This window comes from Anguilla anguilla, chromosome 4 (genome assembly GCF_013347855.1).
Source record: "Anguilla anguilla isolate fAngAng1 chromosome 4, fAngAng1.pri, whole genome shotgun sequence".
Classification (NCBI taxonomy): domain Eukaryota; kingdom Metazoa; phylum Chordata; class Actinopteri; order Anguilliformes; family Anguillidae; genus Anguilla; species Anguilla anguilla.
This window is the reverse complement of record NC_049204.1, coordinates 58,632,499-58,656,656: the sequence shown is the minus strand read 5'-3', so window position 1 is coordinate 58,656,656 and position 24,158 is coordinate 58,632,499. Positions and strand designations below refer to the sequence as shown.

General features: G+C 47.6%; 1 protein-coding gene across 8 annotated transcripts in view; it reads left to right on the top strand.

The window, feature by feature from the left end:
• Positions 1-23,194, top strand: part of dab1a (DAB adaptor protein 1a) — a 128,645-nt gene extending 105,451 nt beyond the window's left edge. Inside the window, exons 8-16 of one of the 8 annotated variants that reach the window (XM_035415323.1) lie at positions 875-940; positions 2,486-2,539; positions 6,768-6,818; positions 8,369-8,431; positions 8,707-8,803; positions 11,625-12,209; positions 14,020-14,147; positions 16,012-16,083; positions 20,214-23,194. In XM_035415323.1, the coding sequence (XP_035271214.1) occupies positions 875-940; positions 2,486-2,539; positions 6,768-6,818; positions 8,369-8,431; positions 8,707-8,803; positions 11,625-12,209; positions 14,020-14,147; positions 16,012-16,083; positions 20,214-20,258 (1,161 nt within the window). In that variant the 3' untranslated portion in view covers positions 20,259-23,194. Of the gene's footprint in view, positions 1-874; positions 941-2,485; positions 2,546-6,767; positions 6,819-8,368; positions 8,432-8,706; positions 8,804-11,624; positions 12,210-14,019; positions 14,148-16,011; positions 16,111-20,213 lie in introns of all 8 variants that reach the window. The other 7 variants (XM_035415324.1, XM_035415328.1, XM_035415326.1 and 4 more) reach the window with 7 other exon arrangements.
• The last annotated feature ends 964 nt before the right edge of the window (positions 23,195-24,158 follow it).

The window sequence follows — 24,158 nt, the reverse complement described above, 5'->3', positions numbered from 1 at the left end:
AGAATGTTGCATGCTGACAGGAAATATGCGTTGTGATAAATCGTAAATAAATAAAAAAAGTAGTATCACAGCTTCAAGTGATCCCTGCATTGCAGAGAAATATGAATATGAAACACGCCGTCTAAAGCACTATAAACATGTCTCTGCAAAAAAAAAGGAGGCATTGGGCTGGTCCCGATTTACATAGACGCCCCTCACATCAGTAAGCAGTAAAACTCTACATGGAAGGGGTACGCACGGGATGAGGGGGATTCACTGCGATTGGCTGGGCCCGCGCATCTTTTGGCTTGTGTGTATGTTAAGCTATATTTCTCCTCCATGCAGGGTTATAGTGTGTAGAAAGCTGGCTCTCTTGTTTGGCAGAGGCGGGGGACTGCAGCTACTGCAGCGTAGGTGAAGTGGTCAGGAAGGAGAAGAAAAGTTGGCTTCTGCGTTTGACTCTCCCCTGCTTCTTTAGCATTTAATCAATGCGGCCTCCTGACTTGATTAATAAAACCCGGGATGATTTCACACATACCAAAATCCAAAATAATAATAGTAATGCTTTTCAGCGAATGCAGACGCAAGCACAATTTGAACAAAGCAATTGTGCTATGGTCTAACGTCTTTGGATGTAATTGAGCAAAACAGATTATTGGTTTATTAAAGCAGGTGTTTTGCACGAGGTATGGGTGAGAGTCATACTGAGGCTCCAATCAGGTGAGGGAATGGTGCTTTCCCCCGAGGCTGGGTGGCCACTGTATTGACAGTGTGACGTAACCTGCTTGGGCCATGCCTGCTGTTTGATTCTGTCTGACCAATCACTTCTCTGCTCTCCTATTGTCTCTCTCTCTCCACCCTTACTTCCCCTCCTCCTGCGCTGCTGATGTTATAGTACATTGTGTTTGAGGCTGGACACGAGCCCATCCGTGACCCCCAGTCAGAGGAGAGCATTTATCAGGTACTATCAAGCTCCTCCCCTCTGCACCAGGAGGGGGAGGAGCCTGATTCTTAAATAAAACCTCAAGAATTTTAGCCCGTGGGCAAATACACGGCTGAGCAGACTACTCAGCCTTGTCAGCATCGATAGGGTATTTTTCTGGTGACTGTTGATCCATGAACACAACTTACACATGCCATATTCCATCCTAGTGATCTCCATAGGCAATAACGTAGGTGATATAGCTGCTCACAGTATGACAGTATTGCCTGCCTTGAAGCCTGATGTCCGTGACTGAATTTATTAAGAACAACACCATAGCCTCAGACAGAGACGTCTGCATCGTCAGGAGCAGAAACATACGATGCACACCGTCCCTTTGTCGGACACTGGCACATCAGATCAACTGCATTGAGTAATTATGTCCTGGCAACGTATTTTCAATTCACTGACCATGTGACTAATTCAGAATAGTTGAGAAAAGATGGCGCTGCTACATCAGGTCTTTCACGGGGTCCCACGGTCACGTAATTGAGGTCGTGCTCCGTATCGGCTCCCCCGACGGGCCGTCGCAAAAAGCCGTACCTCCGGCGTCGGCGCGGGACGCTCGAGAGCGCATCGCCAAGGCCGGTAGCGAATGAGAGCGGTCGCCGCGGAGCGGCGGCGTCCCCTCTGAGCCCGGCCGCGGCGGCGTGTAGCCTGCCCCCCCCCCCCCCCCCCCCCCCCCGTGGACCAGAGCCGGCTGACCTTCCCGTGGAGCCGTGGCTCCTGGTTTATTCCGTCCCGGCTAGTTAGCGGCAGGCTTCTCCTCCTCCTCTTCCCCGAGATGAAAGCCGAAGAAAGATTAATCGGCAGCGGCAGCGGCACTGTTTGATCTTTAAATAAGACGGATGAAAAATTAGTTCAAACAGAAGCGTGTGTTAAAACGTGCTGAATATCAGTCAGCCCCCCCCCCCCCCCCCCCCCCCCCCCCCCCAAACCGAGAGGAAATGAACAATAGCGTGAAATAAATGAAACAAACAAACAAAAGAAGAACAGGCAATGACATGCATAGCCTTCGGCCATCTGAGATTTTCCCAGATAGAACAAAGGATCTGACAATTCTTCTCCGAAATTATCTTTTTTCAGCTGCACCACGTCATCCGTAAGGTTATGGAATTAATCACATGGTTCCATAAACAGGCTCCACATGGCACCATTTGTTCAAAAATACAAACAATTTGAGTTAGAGTGATTGCATTTTAAATGAACCAGAATTCTCCTCACTACTACATCATAGCTGAACCCATGCAATGTCAGTTGCAACTTAAAGCCTTCACAGATATTATGCGAACATCAGACATGCAAAAAAAAACATTCACCTGAAGCTAGCATTATGAATAGGAGCACTTTATTAGGCTGATTGCTAACTGAGCCTGTCGGAAAGCTCTTCTGAGTATTAAATTGCAAATATGAGATCCTGAAAGCTGTCAATAACACATTTTGTCTGCTCAGGGTTATAGGTATTCACTGCCTTAAGATGATATGTTGTTTACTTATCTTTGGCTTGAATGACTGCCAATCTAGGTCCCTACAAGTCAGCAGAAGGAAGGGGTCTATGATGTTCCCAAACGGCACCCAGTGAGTGTAGGTGTTTGTACTTTGTTGCTTGTTTCCCTCAGGCAAACCTCTCAGTTGCCCCAAAATCATCCTGCACAAAGGCTTCCATGCCCCATGCCCTGCACTGGCGTATGGCAGTGTACCCCTGCCCCGCTGACCTGTGGGATGGCTCGGGGGAGTGGCAGGCCTTATTATGGCTTTTTCTCAGGGACCATGTGCCATGGTTGGATAGAGATGTGTGTCTCTATCCAACCATGAGAATCCAGCCAATCAGAATCTTCCATTCTGTACCCTAAATCATAAATGATATCAGGGCTGGTGGAGGCAGACATTTTTCCTTAGAGTCCCAGTTAGAGCACATCTCTTACTGAGACGACCAGCGTCAACTGGACTGAAATAGACCTTGAAATAACGGATAAAACACTATAGCTTTTGGGTATAGCTATAGCTTTATTTGGTTCACTGTACAATAATTCTGAAATACCATTACCATAATTTCTGCCATTTGAATTACTTTAATTGTGGATTGTGATTAAGAATCTTTTTTCAATTAAAATTGGTTAGAAAATGCATAATATAAATTATTTTTTTCAGAAACTAGAATATAATGGCTTATAAGCTTTGTTTTTCCAATTTGAAACATACCCTATACACCAATGGCCCATGGTCCCGTGTTCCTTATAGAAAAATTAGTGACGGTTTTCTCAGTGCTCTCTGTCACTTGTCAGGGATATTGAGAGGTTTGTTTGAGGTGGCCTTCGCTTGGTATAGCTGCATGCAGTGTAGTAGTCTGGTGAGAAATGCTTCACCCCCACCTACCCATATGGACAGTGAATATATTTTTATAAGTGGAGTAGTTCTTGAGAGAAACGGTGTTGTCTTCACATCAGCTCTGCACAAGATATAGGACTAAATGGGAGAAAAAGAGAAAATATATTTCTTCCGTCTGGGTAGGCATACAAGATTCAACCATTTGCAAAGGAGATAGTAAGTGTTCAGAGAAAAGGAAATATGGTTTCCAATATAACCAAGTTTTGACCATTTTCAAGATATAGTGTACCTCTGTGGGCCTTTATCCCCTTGCTGCTGGATGTAAATTCACAATCCTCTTGCATTCCCTGAATGCGTCACATTTGTCTACAGGCTGTGGTTTTAAATTTGATCGTCGAACCTTGCTATCTCACTTGAAATGGTCATAACATAGTTGGCTTCCATTTCTCAGGTGTTACTGCTGGTCTGTTCATTCAGTTGGAGCTTGTTGAGTGCTTATAGCTCCCTACCTTGTACATGATCTGTACTTAGACCACTTTCCCTGCCCACATTTGATCTAATCCTTCGGGGGGCTTGCTGACTGGCTCCTAACCAGTGCCAGCATTGATACCAATACAAAATATCTCCAATCACGAGTAGGCTGGAAGTGTAATTCAAGTTCACTCCGTATGCTAATGAGAAATTTAAAGAGGGTTGTACCATCGAGATAATCTATCTGTAATGTATTATTGCATCTAAAGTACGCCACTTCAGTGATTGCTGTTTTTGTTTTTTGTATGTGTTTTCATGCTAAACATGTCACCCAAATCTGTTTGTGCTATGAATCAGTGTGTGTGCGTGCATGTGAATGCATGTGTGTGTGTGTGTCTCCTGTTTGAGTAGACCCACATATAGACCAAGCATTTATCTTGTTCCTGTCATTTAACATAAGCACAAGGTATATTTGTTTTGAAGTCAGAGCCAATACAGAGTTAAAGAAGAGTCCAGACAGTTTTAATGTTAATAGAAATAAGATGTCTGGTTTCTTCTCTTTTTGTACAAAGGAAATTCCTGCTATGTTTTAAGTGATTTATATATTCTTTTAATTGAAGGTCTAAGCTGAAGATATTTCACAGGAGTCCCCATAGCTTAATATCAGTGATAGAGTGTAAACTAAGCAGACAGGACTGAGGAGAGTCAGAGTAAACAATATGTGGGCTGGTAATCCTGCAGCTGGGAGCACAGACTGTCCCCCTGTCTCTGTTTGTGCTTTATTGGATTTGTTAGTCATTTTTGGGGGCCCGCATTCTAAAGAGGTGCCAGCCTGTCAGCGTGATTAGTGAGCGCCTCTGGAAGTTATCTTTCCTCCGGACCTTTGGTTCAGAAAAACAAAAAAACACTCATTTTTTACGACTAGATCAGTCGTGGTGAAAGGGTGACCCTGTTTGGCTTTAAACTGAAATGTTTACTGATTTTGCCAAGTGCATTACGCGGGCGTCATTCATTACCTTACAAATGCTTTGACCAATGGCCCCCCGGATTTTACCGTTGACAGATCCATTTGCAGAATAGTTTTGTAATCTGCTCGTGTCCTGACCCGGACCACTAGCTGCCCCGTGACAAAAGGGATGTAATTCCAGTATGACAACGCTCCGTGCGACACGCCAAATCAGCTGTCAGAACAGGTCACATGACACATGCCTGTCCCCGAATCCTGACACCAGCTGTCCGGATTCGTAACTGAAAACCTTTGAAGCTTAAATACGTTGCTGCGATCGGTGGATAAAATTGTGGATTAGGGAAATGATGTTAATTAAGCGGGCTGCCTTAAATACATGCAAATGCATGCAGGTGGATAATTAGTCTCTCCTTGGAGAGAGTACGGCAGGGAATGTGGCCTGGGGTGTGCGGGTGGAGGGATGGACGGTCATGGCCAGGGCAGGGGCGGAGGCTGTCGACCGGCTTGTCCGTGGAGAGCGTGCCCGTGCGGTGGGTCGACCGCACGGCGACCCCGCGTTCCACAAACACGGTCGCTGCTCGCTGGCTCCGCTTCCAGGGTGAAATCGCTAACGGAGGTAGCCACGGATGTAGTCGTAGGCCTTTTACGTAAATGGCTCCCTAACCACCCCCCCCCCCTTCGCACAGGGGGAGTAACGGGCGTTTCCGCGGTTTCCGCCCGAGATGGCGGTTTCTGAAATGACGAGTGACGCTCGGTTGCGGGTCCTCGCTCCCCCTGCTCCAGGCTTCCCGCTCACAGCCATCTGGGCCCCGGGAACAGATTAATAAATCACTTCCTCCAGGGTTTTAATTTGGCCGCTGTTTTATTTAGTGCCTCGCCCTAACACGGGCTCTAAGTCAGGGAGCTCGGGCGCTCGACATTGAAGCCGCCCAAGGTCAGCCGCACAGGACCGTCCCGGCCACGGAAGGCAATAAACACAAATCACCTTTTTATTTATTTGTTTTCCTTTTTTTTTTTTTTTTTTTAAAGACGAAGTCAAGGTTGTCCCCTTTAAATGGAAAGAGGGGGAAGGGGTAGGCCAAGTTATTGCACAGACCGAGACAAGGAGTATGGTTAAATGGTGTGGTTTAGAATGAGGCCTAGTTACATGATGCATTTGGTTTTTCGTTTTGTTAATTATACTGTAGTTTTTACCAGAGAGGAATTTCTAATTCTTTGTATACATAGAGATGCTTTTCCATTGCTTTCTGCTTTTCTATTAGAATTAATCCTTATATCTCTCCAAGACATCTCTTAATTACATCCCTTTTCTAGTCACTCTCATGCCATACTTATTGCTAACACCAGGGAATGGAGTTTAAATAGTTGGTTTATTTGTTGTCAGGTTACAGTTCTGACTGTTTTTCCTTTGGGCTGTTTCTTGTGTGTATGTGTGTACAAGTATGTGTGTGTGTGTGTGTGTGTGTGTGTGCGTGCTGACACCACTGATATGATTGGCTGTTTTTTTCCTGCACTCTTTTTCCTGTGCCTGCTCCTGTTTCTTGACTGTGCAACAATGCAATAACTGACATTTAAAACAGATGTGGTTCATGGTACCTGATTTTACCTTTTAGCATATAATATGAAAAAATACATGAGATATGATATTATATAAATTCTCATAATTACAATAACATGTCTAGCTAAACTGCTTTGTGTTAAAACTGGAATTGAAAAAAGAACTATGTGATGATGAACCAACATGACTGATTCCCCGTCACAGATATATATGATTATGTACATACATACAAAGGTCATAAATCATATCTGTTTGAGTGTCAGTAAATATGTGAACCCATGTGTGCTGGTGTGGTCTACAGGTATTTGTCCACCCGACCCACCTCCTCGTCCTACCTCACCTCACCTCACCTCACCCCAACCAGCCCCGCCCCATCCCACACACCCACCTGTCCTCAGACCAGTCCTTTAGTAGAGATTACCCCTACTGCCTCCTCCCCATCTCACCACCACCCTCCATTTAACACCACTTTGCTGTTGCAGAACGGACAGACGCTGGTGGAGATCGAGGCGGACCTTGACAAGGTCACAGAGGTAAGGCTGATGCCACCCCCCTCATGATGGGGGGCGTGTGCACCAGCTGACCCTTCCCACGTCATTCGGGAAGGAGACGAATGTCCCTTCAGTGGCTTGATGAGATTTAACACAATAAATGCTAAGTGCACTTGAGCTTTTATTGAGATGCATTGTCAAGCACTCCAGAGACTCCCCGTGTGACGCCTTGTGGATTAGCTCCTCCCCTACTGCCACTTTGTTTTGTGATCCCCACAGTCTTGTGACGTCGCCTGTAGTCCAGCGTTATCACGATGGCCCGAGTCTGGCGACTCATTTTCCCTACCTTGCCATCAATAGACTGCAAAAAGGAAGCCATTGTGTTTCCATCCACGCAGTGTCCCCACCCCCCCCCCCCCCCCCGACAAAAACGGGGCAGCCTGGGAAAAAAACATCCCACGACGCACCTCTTCCCTGTTTTACAGAACCCCTAGGAATGGAGATGGGCGCGGCAGTTGATTGTTAGTCTTTGTTGAGGCTTTCAGATGGACCTGAAGGTCAAAGCTATCTCGGAGAGAGAGAGAGAGAGAGGGGGGGGACGCCGAGGCAATCTCTCTGCAGCGCACAGCAGACAGCGACAGTAACTCACAGCTCCACAGTCACCCCGCCACAAATCACAGCCTTTGAGGCAGGGAAGGAATAAGCCCAGGGTATGGCGGAAAGAACAGCGGTTAGTTCTCCAGTGCAAATAGGAAGGGTCCCTTGGTTAACGCTGTGCTGCTGTACCTTGACCACACAAGGCTCTGTTGCTAAAAAACAAGCACTCAGGCGCATGTTTCTGTAATTTCATAAGCTGAACATGCTTACTTAACTTAGAGAACACTGTTCTCTTGGTGGGAGGTACTTGCTATGCCGGCAGTCTGTAACAATGCAATAACGTCCTATTAGCTCCATTTATTCTAAAAGGCTGAACATCCAAGCACGCTGAAGGAGACGAGGCTATAGAGTTGACGCTTCCAAGATCCATTATCTGATAATGACATAAGGAGGTCATAGTCTATATATGATGGACAAATTTTGAAAAGAAAAGCAAAATATTCCAAGAAATTCACAATCTCGAAAGGAATTACCCGGAACATCATTTATGCAAATCTCTAATCAGATATTTAAAGCCTGAAATGTAGAGCGCTATATTTAGAGAACGTTCTCCCTGTTTCCATGCAGCTGAAACAGATGAAAAAGAAAAAAAAACGCGCCTTCCCTGTGAAACCGATTAGTACATGAATGTTTTCTTTTACGCGCGACGATAGAGAAAGCGTTTTTCTAGATATCTTGCCGTTCTTTGAAGACCGTCGGTGGTTAATCATGGGTAGGTATTTCATCACAGTCCATCAACCTAACATCCCATTGGCATGCTATGACTCATCCACTAATAGTACGCTTTGTCGCTGGTCTGCTTGGCGACAGAAGTGTACCCACCTGTGCAAGGGTGTGTGGACGTGTGCCAGATGTGTGAGTTGTGCGTTGGTGTCATGTGACACATTGCACGGGTACACTGATATACGCTGGTTTGAATCTTTCTCTGATTGCAGAATATCAACCAGTTAGAGCTTTTCGGAGACATGTCCACCCCTCCGGACATCACCTCCCCTTCGGTGAGTTCCCCTCTCCTGCCGACATGTTTCCCAGTAATAATGGTACGGCCCTGGCATCGGTGAGCGCCAGGGGAATAGCAGAGATGTGTGTTAAAAAAAAAGGTTAAAAAGCGTTTCCTAAAGTGCGTTCAATCTAAACACGGTCAAAGCGCACTGGTATTTTGCAGACTGGTGGAACTGCGTGTTGGCTGGTGTTTGTGCGACTTCTGTGCGAACATGGAAGAGAAGTGAGCTGTTCTGTCCCCCCCCACCCCCCCACCCCCTCCCCCTCCCAGACACCCGCATCGCCAGCGAACACCCTGGACCCCACCATGGCCCATCAGCCCCCCTCCGAACTCTTCGCCCCCTTCAACCCTGCGTCTGTGCCCTCAGGTAAGCCGCCCGTCGCTGGAATACGTCGCTGGTAAAAAAAAGGGGAGCCACGTGTTTTTGGACCGTGTTTGAATTTAAGAAACGGGTCCTGCTGGTTTAATGAGGGAATGAGAGAGCGGAGAAGCAAGCCTTCCAGCGCGGCTCGGTAAACGTGACCTTGTCTCAGCCCGGCGCTGGGTTCGGCATGATAATCAGTTGGGGACTGTGAATTACTGCATTAGCTCTCTGAAAGCCGCCTTGCAGATGGGGCTGAGTCGCTCGTCAGTATCACTCCTGTTACGAGGCTCGTTCCCGGTGCGACGGGCCTGCTGGGTGAGGTAGTAAAGTGTACCCTTGTCTGAGCGTAAAGGAGAGCTTTAATGGGGTCTGTGCGAGTGAGCGTGTGCACGTGTGTGTGTGTGTGTGTGTGTGTGTACGTGTGTGTGTGCGCGTGTGTGTTGAGAGGAGGGGGTGTTTATGTGTGCGTGTGTGTGTACGCGTGTGTTGGGAGGGGGGTGTGTTTATGTGCGTGTGTGTGTGTGTGTGCGTGCGTGTGTGTGTTGGGGGAGTGTTTATGTGTGCGTGTGTGTGTGTGTGGAGGGGGGATGTTTATGTGTGCGTGTGTGTGTACGTGTGTGTTGGGAGGGGGGATGTTTATGTGCGTGTGTTGGGAGGGGGGTGTGTTTATGTGTGTACGTGTGTGTTGGGAGGAGGGGTGTGTTTATGTGTGCGTGTGTGTGTACGTGTGTGTTGGGGGGGTTGTTTATGTGTGCGTGTGTGTGTACGGGTGTGTTGGGGGGGTGTTTATGTGTGTGTGCGTGTGTGTGTGTGTGTGTGTGGAGGGGGGTGTTTATGTGTGCGTGTGTGTTGGGAGGGGGGTGTTTATGTGTGCGTGTGTGTGTTGGGAGGGGGGGGGTGCTTATGTGTGCGTGTATGTGTGTGTGTGTGTGTGTGTGTGTGTGTGTGTGTGTGTGGAGGGGGGTGTTTATGTGTGTGTGTGTACGTGTGTTGGGAGGAGGGGGGTGTTTATGTGTGCGTGTCTGCGCTTCAGCAGTATTCAGATAGAGCTCTGGCTGGTATTGTCTTTTTGTTGTGGGCTCCGCTCTAATCGGCTGAGTGCTTTCGCAAACAAACAGGCGCTGGCCGTGCCATTGTACAGTGAGCTGGCATGGCTGCTACTGTACCTCATTTCCCCGTCTGGCCTGTTTGGAGAAGATTACCTAAAAAACAGGCTCGGCGCTAATCCTGGCTGACAAAACTAAGCACAATGGGATACAGCCAATAGCTGATCACCACAGGCTATGTACCGAAGGATTTACTTTGTGGGAAATGAATGTACATTTTGCAGATGCCTGTCTTATTTGACAAAAAAAAGAATAAAATTCCCTCATTTTGAAAGGGTCCTTAATAAGCGTGGCTTATTCAAACTAGTTTTGGTTAATCGTTCCATTAGTGAGCTGACAGGTAAACAGTGTGCACATAGGATTTATTGCCAGTCTCCTTAATGGAGTTTCATCATAAGAGACTTTGGATTCTGCAGGAAGAGGGTTGCCTTGCCTGCTAAGTGCAGGGCAGCGGGTGGCATCTGTGGGCGGTACATCTGGTCCAGAAAGATTGACTAGTATTTTAAATGTGAAATTGCAGCGCGATATTTTATTGAAATGCATCAGGGAATCTCGGGTGCACCCTGACCACTGTTACACATTTGGAATCGTAAGTGCACTTGCTCACCAGAACCTTACTTGCCCAAAACAATTTTACTGGACATTTCTAGATAACGTGATTATCAGAAATAATTATATTCGGAATAGCTGGATTTTTGTGGCTCGGCTATTTGCAAAAACTCTTAACCTCTTTAATAACTGTGGAATTTGTAATACAGTATGTAGGTTTTATTAGAGAGAGTTAATGTACAGCGTTCCTTATGGTTTAGTATTGTGGAATGGGACGGGAATTCAAGCTTTTCTTCACAACATTATGATGATGAGGGAGTTGCCGGGATTTATATTCTTGAAAACAGGAGTCCATTTTGTGAGTCACGGCATGCCGCATGCACGTAAAGAGGCCGGCTTGTTCGGATGTGCTTTTCACACTCGGAGGTGCACTCAAGATGGATAAACTGTTAATCTTTGCATCCGTATTATAAATGGATGACGCTAACGCTAACGCTCGCACTTCATTTGAATGACTTGCGGCTACGGGGGAAGAAGGGAAATTGCCCGGCGTTTGCTTGACTGGTCATAGCTGAGCCGGGCCTCTGTGTTGGGTGTCGGCGTTGGTAATTCCCAGCGCGCGCCGCTCTCCTCCCTCACATCCTCGGTGAGTGCATTTCCAGCCTCCCGTGGCGATCGCGCGATCTCTCCGCTCCAGCGGTACGGTCCGTGTAGGGAGGAAACGGACCCGGGTAGCCCAGATCAGATCTGGAAGGGTTCAGCGGCCTGCACACACCGATAAAGGCTGTGTCAACAGAAACGCGGATTCTCCTGACCTGCATTTTCTGTTTTCTCTGGTGTGGCCCTGATACGGGTGGGGAGGGGGGAAGGGGGAGGGGGGGGGGGAGAGATGTGTTCCCATTTAAAATGCAAACCCGCCAGATGTTCACGCAGAACAGAAGACTCGTGGCGATTCGTAAATCACGCCGTTTAATGTGTTGTGACCCCTGTGGAAAAAAAAAAAAAGAAAAGAAAAGAGTCTGCAGATTTGCGGGTGCAGCTCAGACGTGTTTTTTTTTTTTGTTTTTAATGGCGATGTTTCGTCTTAGTCGTCACGGGCGCCCGGCGCCCCCCGCTGGACTCCGGGGCCGCGACACACAGCACGCTCCTCTCCCGTGTGTGTCGCCCAGGTTACGTCACCATGGGAGCCGTCCAGCCGGCGCACTGGGGCCAGCAGCCGTTCGCGGCGCAGGGGCCCCTGGCCTTCGGCGTGCAGTCTCCCGTGCCGGTCGCTCAGGTCATCCCCGGGGCCCAGCCCGTGATCTGGGGCCAGGCCAACCTCTTCCCCGCCACCCAGCAGCAGTGGGCCGCCATGGCGGGCGCCTTCCCCCCCGCTGCCTTCATGCCGACGCAAACTGTGGGCCCCCTGCCGGCCGCCGTGTTCCAGACCCTGGCCCCGGTGGCGGCCGTGCCGCCGGCCGCCTGCGAGCTGCCGGCCGCGTCCGCGTCCGCGTCCGCCGCCAGCCCCCAGCACGCCGCCGACCGCTCCCGGCAGAAGATGAGCAAGGAGATGTTCAAGGATTTCCAGATGGCCAAGCCGCCCGCCATGCCGGCGCGCAAGAGCGAGCAGCCCAGCCTGGCCTGCACCTCCGAGGCCTTCTCCAGCTACTTCAGCCGCGTGGGCATGGCCCAGGACACCGACGACTGCGACGACTTCGACATCTCCCAGATGAACCTGACGCCCGTCACGTCCACGACGCCGTCCACCAACTCGCGTGAGTACCCGCCCTCTGCCACGCCCCCCTCCCCCCCCATCCCCCCCCCCATCCCCTCTCCCCGTACCCCTCCCCACACATACACAGTCACTGCCTGTAGGGAGCCTTAAAGAACCTGCTGCACACTGTGCCTGCCGTCTTTGTTGGGTTCTTTGAAATGACAGGTTTCTCCGTGTCCCCGTCCCGCTTCTTGCCACGCGGCTGTCGAGGCGCTCTTTGAAACGTGGCGGCGTTTTAACGTTACCGAGTTTGGAGTAGCGGCACGCAGCGTGACGGCGAGGAGAACTGAAGTAAAAAAGCTCTTACCACCTGTGAGGTGTTTGGGAGTGGTATAATTATCGCTACTCCCGGGAGAGAGCAGACCAACCTGTTTCCAATCCCTCAGCCGGTGTGGTGCTAATTATTGCATGGGAGAAGTGATGCTCGATCTGCGTGGACCACTCCATCTGTAAATTAATGCTTAGCAGAAGTGAGATCTTCATCAGTGCGGAGGAACACTTCACGTTCGACGGCCGGTGTGATGCGGGGGGTAATTGGTTTTAGATCCCCAGAGCTGAAGGATAAATCTGGTCAAATGTGCTTTGTGCTTCTCCTCCTTCGTTCATTAGCTTTCCGTGCCGGTCTTTCCTGTTTGCCCACCGTCCTCTCTGTAGAGGATGTAGCCGAGCGATAAACTGACTCCGCGGGCCTCCGTAAAGCACCCAATGCAAGGAGGCGGTAATCCCGCTCCCGAGTGCATCGGTAATGCACACAGCCGTGCCCGGGTAGCCTAGCAATCCTGCGTGTCTGACGCCGCTTCGCGATCCGAGTCAGTTTATTTGTCCAACGTGCGATCGGTACGGCGCTGGGGCGGCAGCCCAGACGTACGAGGGAATATCAACGTGCCCAGAAGGGAGGGGAAACTGATAAGTGAGGCTGGTAAGTGGGGCGGATGTCTCGCGTCTCACAGAGAGCGCGAGCGAGATTTATCCCCCTACTGTAACGGAGGATGCCGTCTGTGTCCAACTGACGTGTCATTTAGTGAGTCCTTACACGGCATTGTGTGGGAGCGGGAAAGGAATCCGTGTTACGATATCAGACTCGCCCATCTGTACTCTTCCCGGTCGCAAAGTGTTTTGCTTTATCCGACCGAATCTCCTTCCAAACACTCATCATGTCTGGCTGGAGTGGAGCCCGAATGATTGCTCTTCTAAATGTCAGAAAATGTCATGACTGACACTCAAGGCTGTCCAGAATGTGATATGTGTCAAAGGTATTTGTTGCACACCTGTTTTTTTCCGTGTATGTCCATCTCTTTCTCTTCCTCAGGAAGCACCAGACTTCACGGATTACATCTCTCGACCAAACAAAACCAACTAACCGCGCAAAAGTCAAAGGAAGTTAGCAAAGGAAGTTGAACCAGAAGTAGAATTTAAATATCGGGTCATTTAACAAATTCCAGAAGAAGTTTCGACAGCCATTTTCCTCAGTGGCTGCATTGCAGTAACACAGTAACCCAGTTACAGGGTCTCAAGGGTATTGTTTCTGCATCTCAGCCCTGCTTCTCTCTCTCTCTCTCTCTCTCTCTCTCCCTCCCTCTCTCTCCCTTCCCCTCTCTCTCTCTCTCTCTCTCTCTCTCTCCCTTCCCTCTCTCTCTCTCTCCTTCCCCATCTCGCTTTCTCTCTCTCTCTCTCTCCCTTCCCTCTCTCTCTCTCTCCCTCCCTCTCTCGCTTTCTCTCTCTCTCTCTTCTCTCTCTCTCTCTCTCTCCCTCTCTCCATATCCCCCCCCCTCTCTTTCTCTCCCTCTCCCTCTGTCCCTCTCTCCCTGCAGCCCCCACCCCGGCTCCGCGGCAGAGCTCTCCCTCCAAATCCTCCGCCTCGCACGCCAGCGACCCCCCAACCGACGACTCCTTCGGGGAGGCCGAGGGCAGCCCGAGCCGGAGCGGGGAGGAAGACGCTGTGAGTATCTCCTAAAAAAAAAAAAAAAAAAAACGGGCACCGAGCGTTTCGTTTGGGTAGAAGGATTGTAGGGTAGTAAAATGTTATGACAGAAAGTGTGCGATGGATTATAGGGTTAGAATATGCTACTGTCGAAATAGGTGGGCAGATTGTAGGTTTGGAATATGTTGTTACTGGGGAAAGAGGGAGGATTTTTTAGCGTGCAGTTCTGCGCTATAGCTGGAGGAAGGGAACAGTTTTTGCCTTATGAAGATGCTGTTGCTGCTGCGGAATAGGGGACAGTTTATTGGATATGAAGAGGCTCGAATTGTATTGGCACACTGGGCGAGTGGAGGGGGGAGAGAACAGAACGTTTCAAATATCAGAGTGCATAAGTAGAAGATTGGATTTGAAGTGTCGCTGCGGTTGGAGTGCCTGAGAAACGAAAGCAGGTGCCTGCGAACTACGTGTCCCATGCTATCATTTTAATGTAGGTCAGGCCTTCTAAGACCACGGAAGGATAACCATTAAACAGAAATATCTCTCATTTTATTGATATGTTGATGAATCGCGGCTGAAACAGAGCCAACTATGCAGGTAATCACTCACTCCTGATTGGGATCGTTCCTTAAAACAGCCCCTTCCATGGCTGACCAACACTGCGGGCCAACAATGCGTTAAATTAGCCCACAGAACTGCCAGCGAGATCGTTAGAGAGTTATTAATTACCGGCAGGTAAGCGTCATACATCACAACCTATGGATTGGAACCTCATATCATTCATTATCTTTTCTATATGAGTGAGTTTTATCAGGTGCGATGAGGAGAAAAATATTCTATAATTCCTTCCGGGGCGATTAATATTTATTGTGTACCGTGTGTTATAATCCCTGCGAGAGCAAGTGAAGGCGTGTGAACCCCTACAGGTAGAAACCTAGCACTAAGTAGGCCGTTAGCATGTAGCACATAGCATGTTTTGGGAGGGGACGCAGGGGGCCAGCTGAGATAATCTTGCATCTGGATCCCAGTTGCAGTTGTAAATGACATAATGCCAGAGGGCGCCAGGTTCATAGGCCAGGGTCAGTGGTTTTGCAGGAGCACACCCAGCAGAGCAGTGTTCCCCTGTCACGCTGCCCACACTCTCTCTCCTCTCTTCTGAAAGGGTTCGCTAACAGTCTGTGAGTCATCGAACGGCCTTGAGGCATTACTGCTATTCAGTGTTTTTACGGAGTGCAATTTTAATCAGCATCACCGAAGTAGCGCTCGTTCACTTGCGGAAATGCCACAGTGCCGTCGACAGCTTTTCCTGAAACAAATGGCTACACAACACGAAAGGAAAAATTAGGCCAGCGTTACAACATGGAGGCACATTTTCGAGGCCCAAACGAGCCCCCCACTTCCATTTCAGACCGGGTATTAAAAGTGCGTTTCTGGTAGACGTGCCAATGAGCGAGGAGTCGTGCAAACGTGCCAAAGATCGGTACCCTTGGTTTGAAATATCATTACACTGCATAAACAAGACCTGCCATAGATGGACATAAGATGGCTGCACGGATGAATAAGCGAACGCATTGCTTTTCAGTTGGCCGACCGATCGGGTGTCTGATTGACCGGTCGGTTGTTTGAGAGACCGGCTGCTCATTTGATTGACTGGTTAGTCATTTGATTGACAGGCGCACACTTTGTTAACGCGGTGATGAGAGCTGGCTCTGCCTGACAGGAACGCCTTCTCGTGTGTGAGGCGGCGAACTGTGATTGGCTGCACGTGCCCTGGGGCAAAGCCCTTGGCTCGGCCCCTCTGCCCCTGCACTGCTTCCTCCTTGCTCTCTCTCTCTCTCTTTAGCCGTGCCCTCTCTTCTTTCTCTCCCTTTTATCCTCCTCTCAGGCCGGAGGCTCTCACTCGCCCTCCGCCAGCGAGCCGTCCGCAGAGCCCTCTGCCGATCAGCCCAGCCCACAGGTCGGTAGCTAGATAGCGCAGGTCAGGGTAGGTATCTGTCCTTCTTTTCCCCCTTCTCCGTGTTGGCCTGCTCCACGTAGACGTCAGCTGACCAAGCACGCCTTCCCCACCCGTCTGCACCTTCACTGACCCACACATTGTGGCTGTGCGTCATGGTCTTTCTCTCTTTCTCTCTCTCTTCCTCTCACTCGCTATCTCTCTCTCTCTCTCTCTGTTTTCCCCTGCCTGTCCTGCCTGCTGCTCCTGCTTGCATTGTTGAGGGTATGTGCTGTGTGGGAATGGTATGTACAGTACGGTGTCTGTGTCTGCGTGGTTTTTTGTGTGTGGACGTCTCTTCTCTCCCAAACAGCCTGAGGCATGTGAGTATCTAAGCTCTTTGATGATTGTTCTGTGTACTACGAAATCAGCTGTTGCAAGAATGTCGTTGTTTTTTCCACCTCTGTCAATACGTCTGACAACATCAGAACATCGTCAGACCTGATTTAACTTCAAAACCTCAAATGGCACCGTACATGGTGAAAATAAATGTTCAGCTACAATTAAAATGGAGGTACTACGTACCTACAAACAGGAGAATTGCATTCTCACGTTCACATTGAATCTACAGAACATAGAGATTGCACTTAATGCGTGCATTAATCTGTTTTAATCTGTATGCCAAGTAGCACAAATGGTGTTGCTGGTTAATAATGGGAAAAATCTATTAAGCTGTTGCTGGAAAATATTTAAGAACAGTTTGGTAGCCATATGTCTTCGTGAGCCTGTTTGATTTTTCTTGCCTGTATCAGAATGTTCAGCCAGTGGTTGCTCGTACAGTGCAGCAGCTACAGTACAAATCCGAGCTGCATTCCATGGCGTAGAAACAAACCCATGCCATTCTTGGGGTTTTTATAAACTTCTGCCAGCTTTTGTAGAGGTGTCAGTTAAGTGCCTTTTCTTCCCTCTTGGCCTGTCAGCCGAGCCAACGTGTTGACTGATTACAGCCCATTTAATGACATGTTCCAGCTCTGCCAGTTTATTAGAACGCTCAACAAAAGGATGAAATGCTAAGTATGATCTCTTCTACTCCCTCCTCCACGTTCGGTTGTGAGGACAAAATCGCCGTACAGTGATAACGGGTTCTAACAGTGAGGCAGGTCCCTTCTTTCCCTCGTCCCTTCAGTCACGGGCAGAAGCGCGCTCGGTAGTTCCGCATTTTTTGCGCCTGCAGCGTGCTGTTGGCACGGCGACGGGGAGGGCTACCGAGCGCGGCTAAATTGCACACGTCTCGGCTAATGCTGCTTAGCCCGTTGCGCTAATGCCGCTGGACAGTTCGTATGAGAGCTCTCTCGGCTCTGGCCTAGCTAAAGTTGAACCATTCCTCTCCATCCATATGGCACTGTCTTGTGTCATTAAGGGCTCATTAGACCAGGTATTAGGCACCTGCCCGGGCTGTTTCAGACACCTGTGTTACGGTGTGCTCAGGAAGGGGAGAACCCGAAGCCAAGAGTCCAGCGTTTTTTTTTTCCCCGCCACGTCTGTCTGCAGGACGGCGAGGGCCGGCGGGGCGACGGGGGTCCCCTTCCCGTCGCTCGGGGTGACGTGTGTGTGTTTGCGGACGAGGGAGCCAAAGCGTTTGTCCGGAATGATGGCATTAAGTCCCCGCGGTCGCACGCGTGAAATGGCGCCTTCTCACGGTTCGCCTGTCGATTCGGCGCTGCTCGGCTGGAACGCTTTGTTACGGGATGCCTGGGCGGACGCCAGCGGCGTGTGGCATTGGCCCGCTCCTTCCGCATTCTCTCTCCCGTGTCAGAAAACGCCAGAGGAGGAGGCATCACTCCCGTTTGTATGCGGGGACATTGGGGGGGGGGCAGGGGGGCGGGATGGGGCTCGGGGCCTCGTGTAACGCAAAGTGACTGGAGCTGATATCTTTCGCCCAGCTGTCGCCGTTCGTCCCGGCGAATGACTGTTACGGTTCTTGGCAGCGGCCTTCTGCTCTACATCTGGCCCCTGCTCTGCGCTCTCCTCTCCGCGCCCCGCCCAGCGCTCCGCTGCGATTGGCCCTCCCTCGCTGGTCCCATCGGCTGCGCAGCGCGCACAGACCACGCCCTGCCGCGGAGCTGCGGTGGCTGCAGTTGCAGCTGCATTGTGTGCACATCCTGTCTTTCCTCCTGCTCAGGCCACTTGCCAAGGCTAGCTGCTGTTAGCGAACAGCCCTAGATTTGGTTTGACTGTTTCTATAGTGACTGTGGGAGCACTTAAATTTAGAGCCTCAGATTGTAAGCTTTTTTCCTTCCGTGCCTTAAACTGACTGGAGACAGCATGTGTTCATTACTTTTCTGATTTTGGAGGGGGGAGATAATAAAGCAACCAAATGCAAAAGCAATCTATATATATTTGTATACTTAAAACTGGCTTATTGATGGCTTACTTTTTGATGCACTTGCCTCGGCTCTCAGTGTGTGGAAGAATATATAAAGTAGTCGTAATTGGTCCCACAGATGTAGATAATTCAGGTGTATGTCATTTGTGCCAGTGTAGCTCCACTGCCATTGATGAGTAAGAACGTCGCTCCATCGGGAGCCTCTGGTGGGAGGAGGGAAATGGCTGGCCTCTCAGCCAAGCTAGTTTTTCTCAGCAGCAGCACTACTGCCATCTGCTGTTCAGGAGTGCCAACTCCATAATCCTGGGCTCAGACAGATGAAAAGCAGCTCTTGAGAAAAAAAAAAAAAAAGACAGTCAGTTATCATGCGCATGCACAGTCATGGAAATGACAAAATATGCTTCAGTGAAACTGCTGACTGTAGTATTTACTACGGCGGGGAATTTAAGGAATCTTATTTACAGAGCATGTCATCCAGATGAAAACACGCTGAAAACCAACTTCACGGAGCATTTTGCTTGTGAATGTCCTTGGAATTCCACCAAGCAACACACAGTGCCCTCCAAAATGATTCACACCCCTGATGAACAAAGAAGACTAAAATAAACAAGGCAAATTCTGAGCTATATTTGAATTCTCAAAAATACCTCAAATATCAGCCAAGAAATGGTTGACTGACCACAAAATTATTGTTTTGTAGTGCCTGCCTTAGTCTCTGGATTTGACCTGGTTGAAAGTGTGTTGTTTGAACTGAAGAGGGCTGTCCACAGGTCCCTGTTAGTTTTGTTTCTTGTACAGCCATTTTAGCTCATCAAGGATGCTAAATTTAGAGGTGACTGTACACAGCACCTAAAGCACTGGTTCAATCTCAGCTCAGTTCCATTTATCTTAACTGTGCTAAGTATAGTTAGCCATGTAAGAAACCCTAACAGTCCCTGCCATTGTTTTAATGTTTACCTCTGCAAATCATTCGTGAAGGGTGTCTGTAGGTTGTGCTATGATGGAAAATGGACAGGGCCCATGAAGTATCAGTTTTAGGATCAGCATCGCCACCTTTCAGTCTGTCCTCCGTTACATCAGATGGCAGAGCACCACAGTCCACATTCAGTATAATGTCTGTGTGTGTAGAGTTAGGAAATAAGGAGAGGGGGGTCTTGGGGAAGTGGGCTAAAGAAAGCTGTCCTCCGGTGTTCCCACAGTTTTTTCCACACGGTTGATCTTTGCTAATTGTTTCAGTGGCCTGTGGTTTAATGGAAAGGATTAAAGAAACCCACAGTGCGGAGATTAACTGGCCTCTTTATTAATCAACAGTATTTCCATCACTTCGGCGGCGTACGTTGGTGCTGTTTGTGTGCTGCGTCACGTAACGGTACCAAACAACCGCGGCGCTTGGTGTCATAGCAACAAGAATGGGTTTACTTTGGGGAAAAAAAGAAACCTATTTCCTGCGCAACATAAAAAGCAAATGTCACCCTCTGCACGGGCAATCAGAGAACCTAGCCTTCTGTGAGCAGTTAACACGTTTCCCCTTGCTACTTCTCTGCTCCTTCAGCTTGAAAGGCCTAACATATGGTATGCTGGGGTACTCAAAATATCATTTGGCAGAGAAACGTGCTCTTTGACCTCTTGCAAATGAAGTGCACTTCAGGTTTTTTTTTTATTTTTTTGGGTACCACCCCATGGCATTGAAATGGGCTGTGCGTACGTGTGAGATGTGGCGTGTCTGTGTCAGTGCCCCCTGTGCTAACCGCGAGTCTCCCATCCACAGGGGAAGGATCCTCTCTACGCCCAGATTAACAAAGGGAAGAAATAGGAACCATGGGAACACTGCACAGGGGTGAGCGGTGCTGGGAATAGACGGGAGGTGAAAGACTTTTATTCGTCTCCCGGCTGTGCGTATGCATATGTGAGAGTGTGAGTGTGTGTGTGTGTGTGTGTGCGCGTGCGCGCACGTGTGTGTGTGAGTGTGTGGGATTCTGTACTCCACTGCGACAGGTCTCCCCTTGACCGACTGGGCTTCTTCAAGCAGCCCTTTCTCCAGTGGAGCTATCTGGCCTGTTGAGGCCAACGCCGCTTCACTGTCTGACTCCCAATCAAAAATGGAGATACAAATTTTTCCCTTCCTCTCTCTTTCATTTGTTTTTTTTTTTTTTTGTACTGTACTTTCCTCGCCTGCAAGGATCCCTCTATTGTCAATGAGATAGCAACCACAGCCGCAAGGACCTGTTTTTCTTTTATGTTGTTTTTTTTTGGACCATGTCCACACCCAGCCTTATTAAAGTTTCTCTACACGTAGTTTCTCACCAGATCCCTCCGACACAACCTTTGCTGCACGTAGGAGACCATGTGGATTAGCACCTCCCTCCTTCTTCTCAACACAACACATACAGAGAGAGATTGTTTCCTATAATAATAAAAAAAAAATCTACAGAATTACTGTGTCGCTGCATAGGATTGAATGGAGCCTCTGGCTGCAATCACAATGCAGATGAAATGTGTCATTTGATTCAATGAGTGGAGTAATGGATTCAAATCATTTATGGGATTATGTTTTATTTTCTTTTTCTTTTTATGTTTGAGTGTCTGCTGCTAGAGAGCTATGCAGAAAAGACTTGCTCTGTGAACCCTTAGCTGAAGACACAAGGAGTGATTTGCCAAATTTTCTCTTCATGTAAAGACTCAGAAGGGAGTTGAAGTGGACACTGAGGGGGCATGGATATTGCAAATCTGATTCTGTGATTGAACTGTTCATTCTCTATAGCTTTTGTACAATACTAATTAAAAAAAGACATTGAAATGGAATTTTTATTTTATAAGTCAATCGAGCCGTTGGGGTCAACTCTATAAGTGTTTTAGGGTAAAAATGGCTTTAAGGCATCTGAACTTTGGTTTGCCAAATTCATTTTGTAAATAATAGTGTTCATTGTTTCACCGGGACTACTGCGGCATAAAATAGGCAGACCTCAGTGATGCAAACTTTAGGTGGTACCCAAGCAATATCAGCATTTTGTCCCAATGGTTTGTTTTGCTCGTTTGTTGTTTTACTTTCTGTTCGCGAGTGATATTTATGTAAATCCACAGGATTCGATTTGGTGAAAGCAGCCGTTGCGGTACCGTAGATTGAACCAATCCCAAATTCGCTTTTTCTCTGGTGAAGACTACTGCTGGTGTTCCACTCAAGCAGGGGCGTGAAGACAGTGCATCAGAAATTATGACCAGTAATAATTTCAACTCACCTCTGCCCCGCAGTACGGGGGGTTGCTAAGAGACATGAAATCAAGAATAGAGGAAGATTCAGTTCAGTCATGCACCCTGTCTCAAACAAAGCCAAATGCTGCCCATGTCTGTGCTTACATCTCAAACTCAGATGGCTGCCTTTTAACTGAAAGAATCAATTCCCTTTTAACTTGATAGCAGTCTTTGGCGTCAGCACATATTAGTTTAAGGTTTCTTAAGATGGGAGATCACTCCAACTTTGATATTCTGGGCGCAAGTAAAATTACCCAGTAAAAGAGAGTTCCTGCCACCTGAGAATTTGGATTCAAATAAGCTGAATAACAGGTCAAGGAGTGATTGGGAAAGGATGTGAAATATTGTAAAAGACCGTGTGTGGCTATTAGCAAAACAATATTAAGTTTTTATCCGCCCATTATGTGTCTTATGATTATAGCTGCATATATTTGCATTTTTCACTGCTTGGCTATATGCCTGCCTCAGGCCTGTGAGCAGCAATGAAGTTTGGCACTTAATTGGGGAGGGTGGGGGGGGGGGTTAAGTTGTTGATTTACTGAAAACATCTGAAAAGTTTTGCCATATCATAAGGTGCTTGCAATGGCTGTTTCCATCAAGAGCCTCTTGCTGTTCATTCACAGGTGTCTCCTGAGTTCGAGTTAGAAACGCCTCTCTGTACATCACAAGGGGTCACACTTGGGTAAATGAAAAGATAACACTGGATGTGGTTCTATGGCCCATTATCTGATTGAAAGGGTCTGGCCTGCTTACTCCCAGCCAGGAATAAGCCCCCTCTGTCTTGGCTATTTGGTCCTGATGAGGTTTGAAGTGTTTAAACAAAGTATTGAGTGCCATCTTCAGGGCCAGGTGCATGAAGTGGACACTGGGGAGATGACTGAGATGTCAGGGCTTGCTCTCCAGAAATCCAGGGTTACTCCCGGGCTGTCTAACATGCAGAAAACTCACAAACACGCACGTACAGAGACATACAGACAAATAGAACACACACAAACATCCATACATAGTAGATGGTCAGCACCTAGATCATTCTTTCGACTCAAAATAGAATCCAAACAGACTTATACAAAAACACAACAAGGGAGAAACCACGGAGATACCACTTGTCTCACGCCTGTTTCTCAAGACAAACTAGGGACTATAGATATCAGTCTATATACTTTCATTTGGGGTCGTCAACCTTTTTTTGGTAATTTTGTTGCCTGTCATCATCTACTCTACTTCCTATTTTATGGCCAGAGTCCCAATTTAATTTGAATAATTTTTGGACTAACTAAATTTGAAAAAAAAGAAAAGAAAAAGGGAACATTGCTGTTTGAGTACATTTCTAGACCTATTTTAACTTTACCTCAGCTAACAGTTTGTTAATGTAAATTTACACATTATTTTTATCTTTATGAATACAACATTCTACAGTGGATTTTTAGAGGATTTTTGTTTTCTCTTGCTTTATGTATCCCACCATGTAATACTGTTACAAATAAACACATCCCAAAAGAGGCTATGTGTTCTTTTGTTCATTGAGTACATGATCATATGGTGCATTTTCTGACTTTATGTTATGCCTACGTACAGTGTATGAGATGTTTCAAGCAAATACTGTGGCAGTGCCACTTCAAAAAGTCTCATTGACACCAGCATGAACACGATGGCCAGTGAACTTTGAAATGTGCCCAAGGACAGTATTAAATTACTTGCCCAATGGATCAATCCATTCTCCTCTGTACACATCCTGACAGTAGAGACAAGTCAGTGACTTGCACCACAGTGTTATTATTTTCTTTGCTGTTTGGTCTACTATTCCTAGTTGAGTATTGTTATAAAGGCAAGCTATTTTGAGGCTGAACTAATCTTATATGCTTGGATGAACTATGTATCTAGTTAGCCAGATTTTAGGATTAGTATATCTGATATATTGTTTGATTTATGACTACGCCAACCAAGTAATTACTGAATGTGAACAGCAACAAGACATAGCCAGCAAAAAAAAACATGAAAATAGTGTTGCAGCGGGCACCATGGAACTAGTTATGTGCCTTCAATTTAAAAATAGATTGAGATAACCTTTTTGAGAATGAATGACTGACTAGTCACTTTGATCACATTAGATCATCAGCTGGATAAGCTGCACCTACCCAAGAAACATTGTACTGACATATGTGCTGTGAAACATACTGTATCTCATCCATACCAGTGCCCTGTTGTTTTATGTTATTTTTTCACTAAAGGGTGAGGTCATTTTATTTTTTTATTTTTTTATTTATGGATAGACACTTTCCGGAGGGTTATGTGTTTTCGAAAAATGTAATTAACCATTTTCTATTGTAATATCACAGAAATATCACTTGGACATATTGCATGTATTATATTTTTCAGTTTTAGAAATAAATTTCAAAGGCATGTCTACCACACTAAGATGCTATGTGAGGATTACGCTTATGTCAAGTCTTCTGGTTTAAATTCA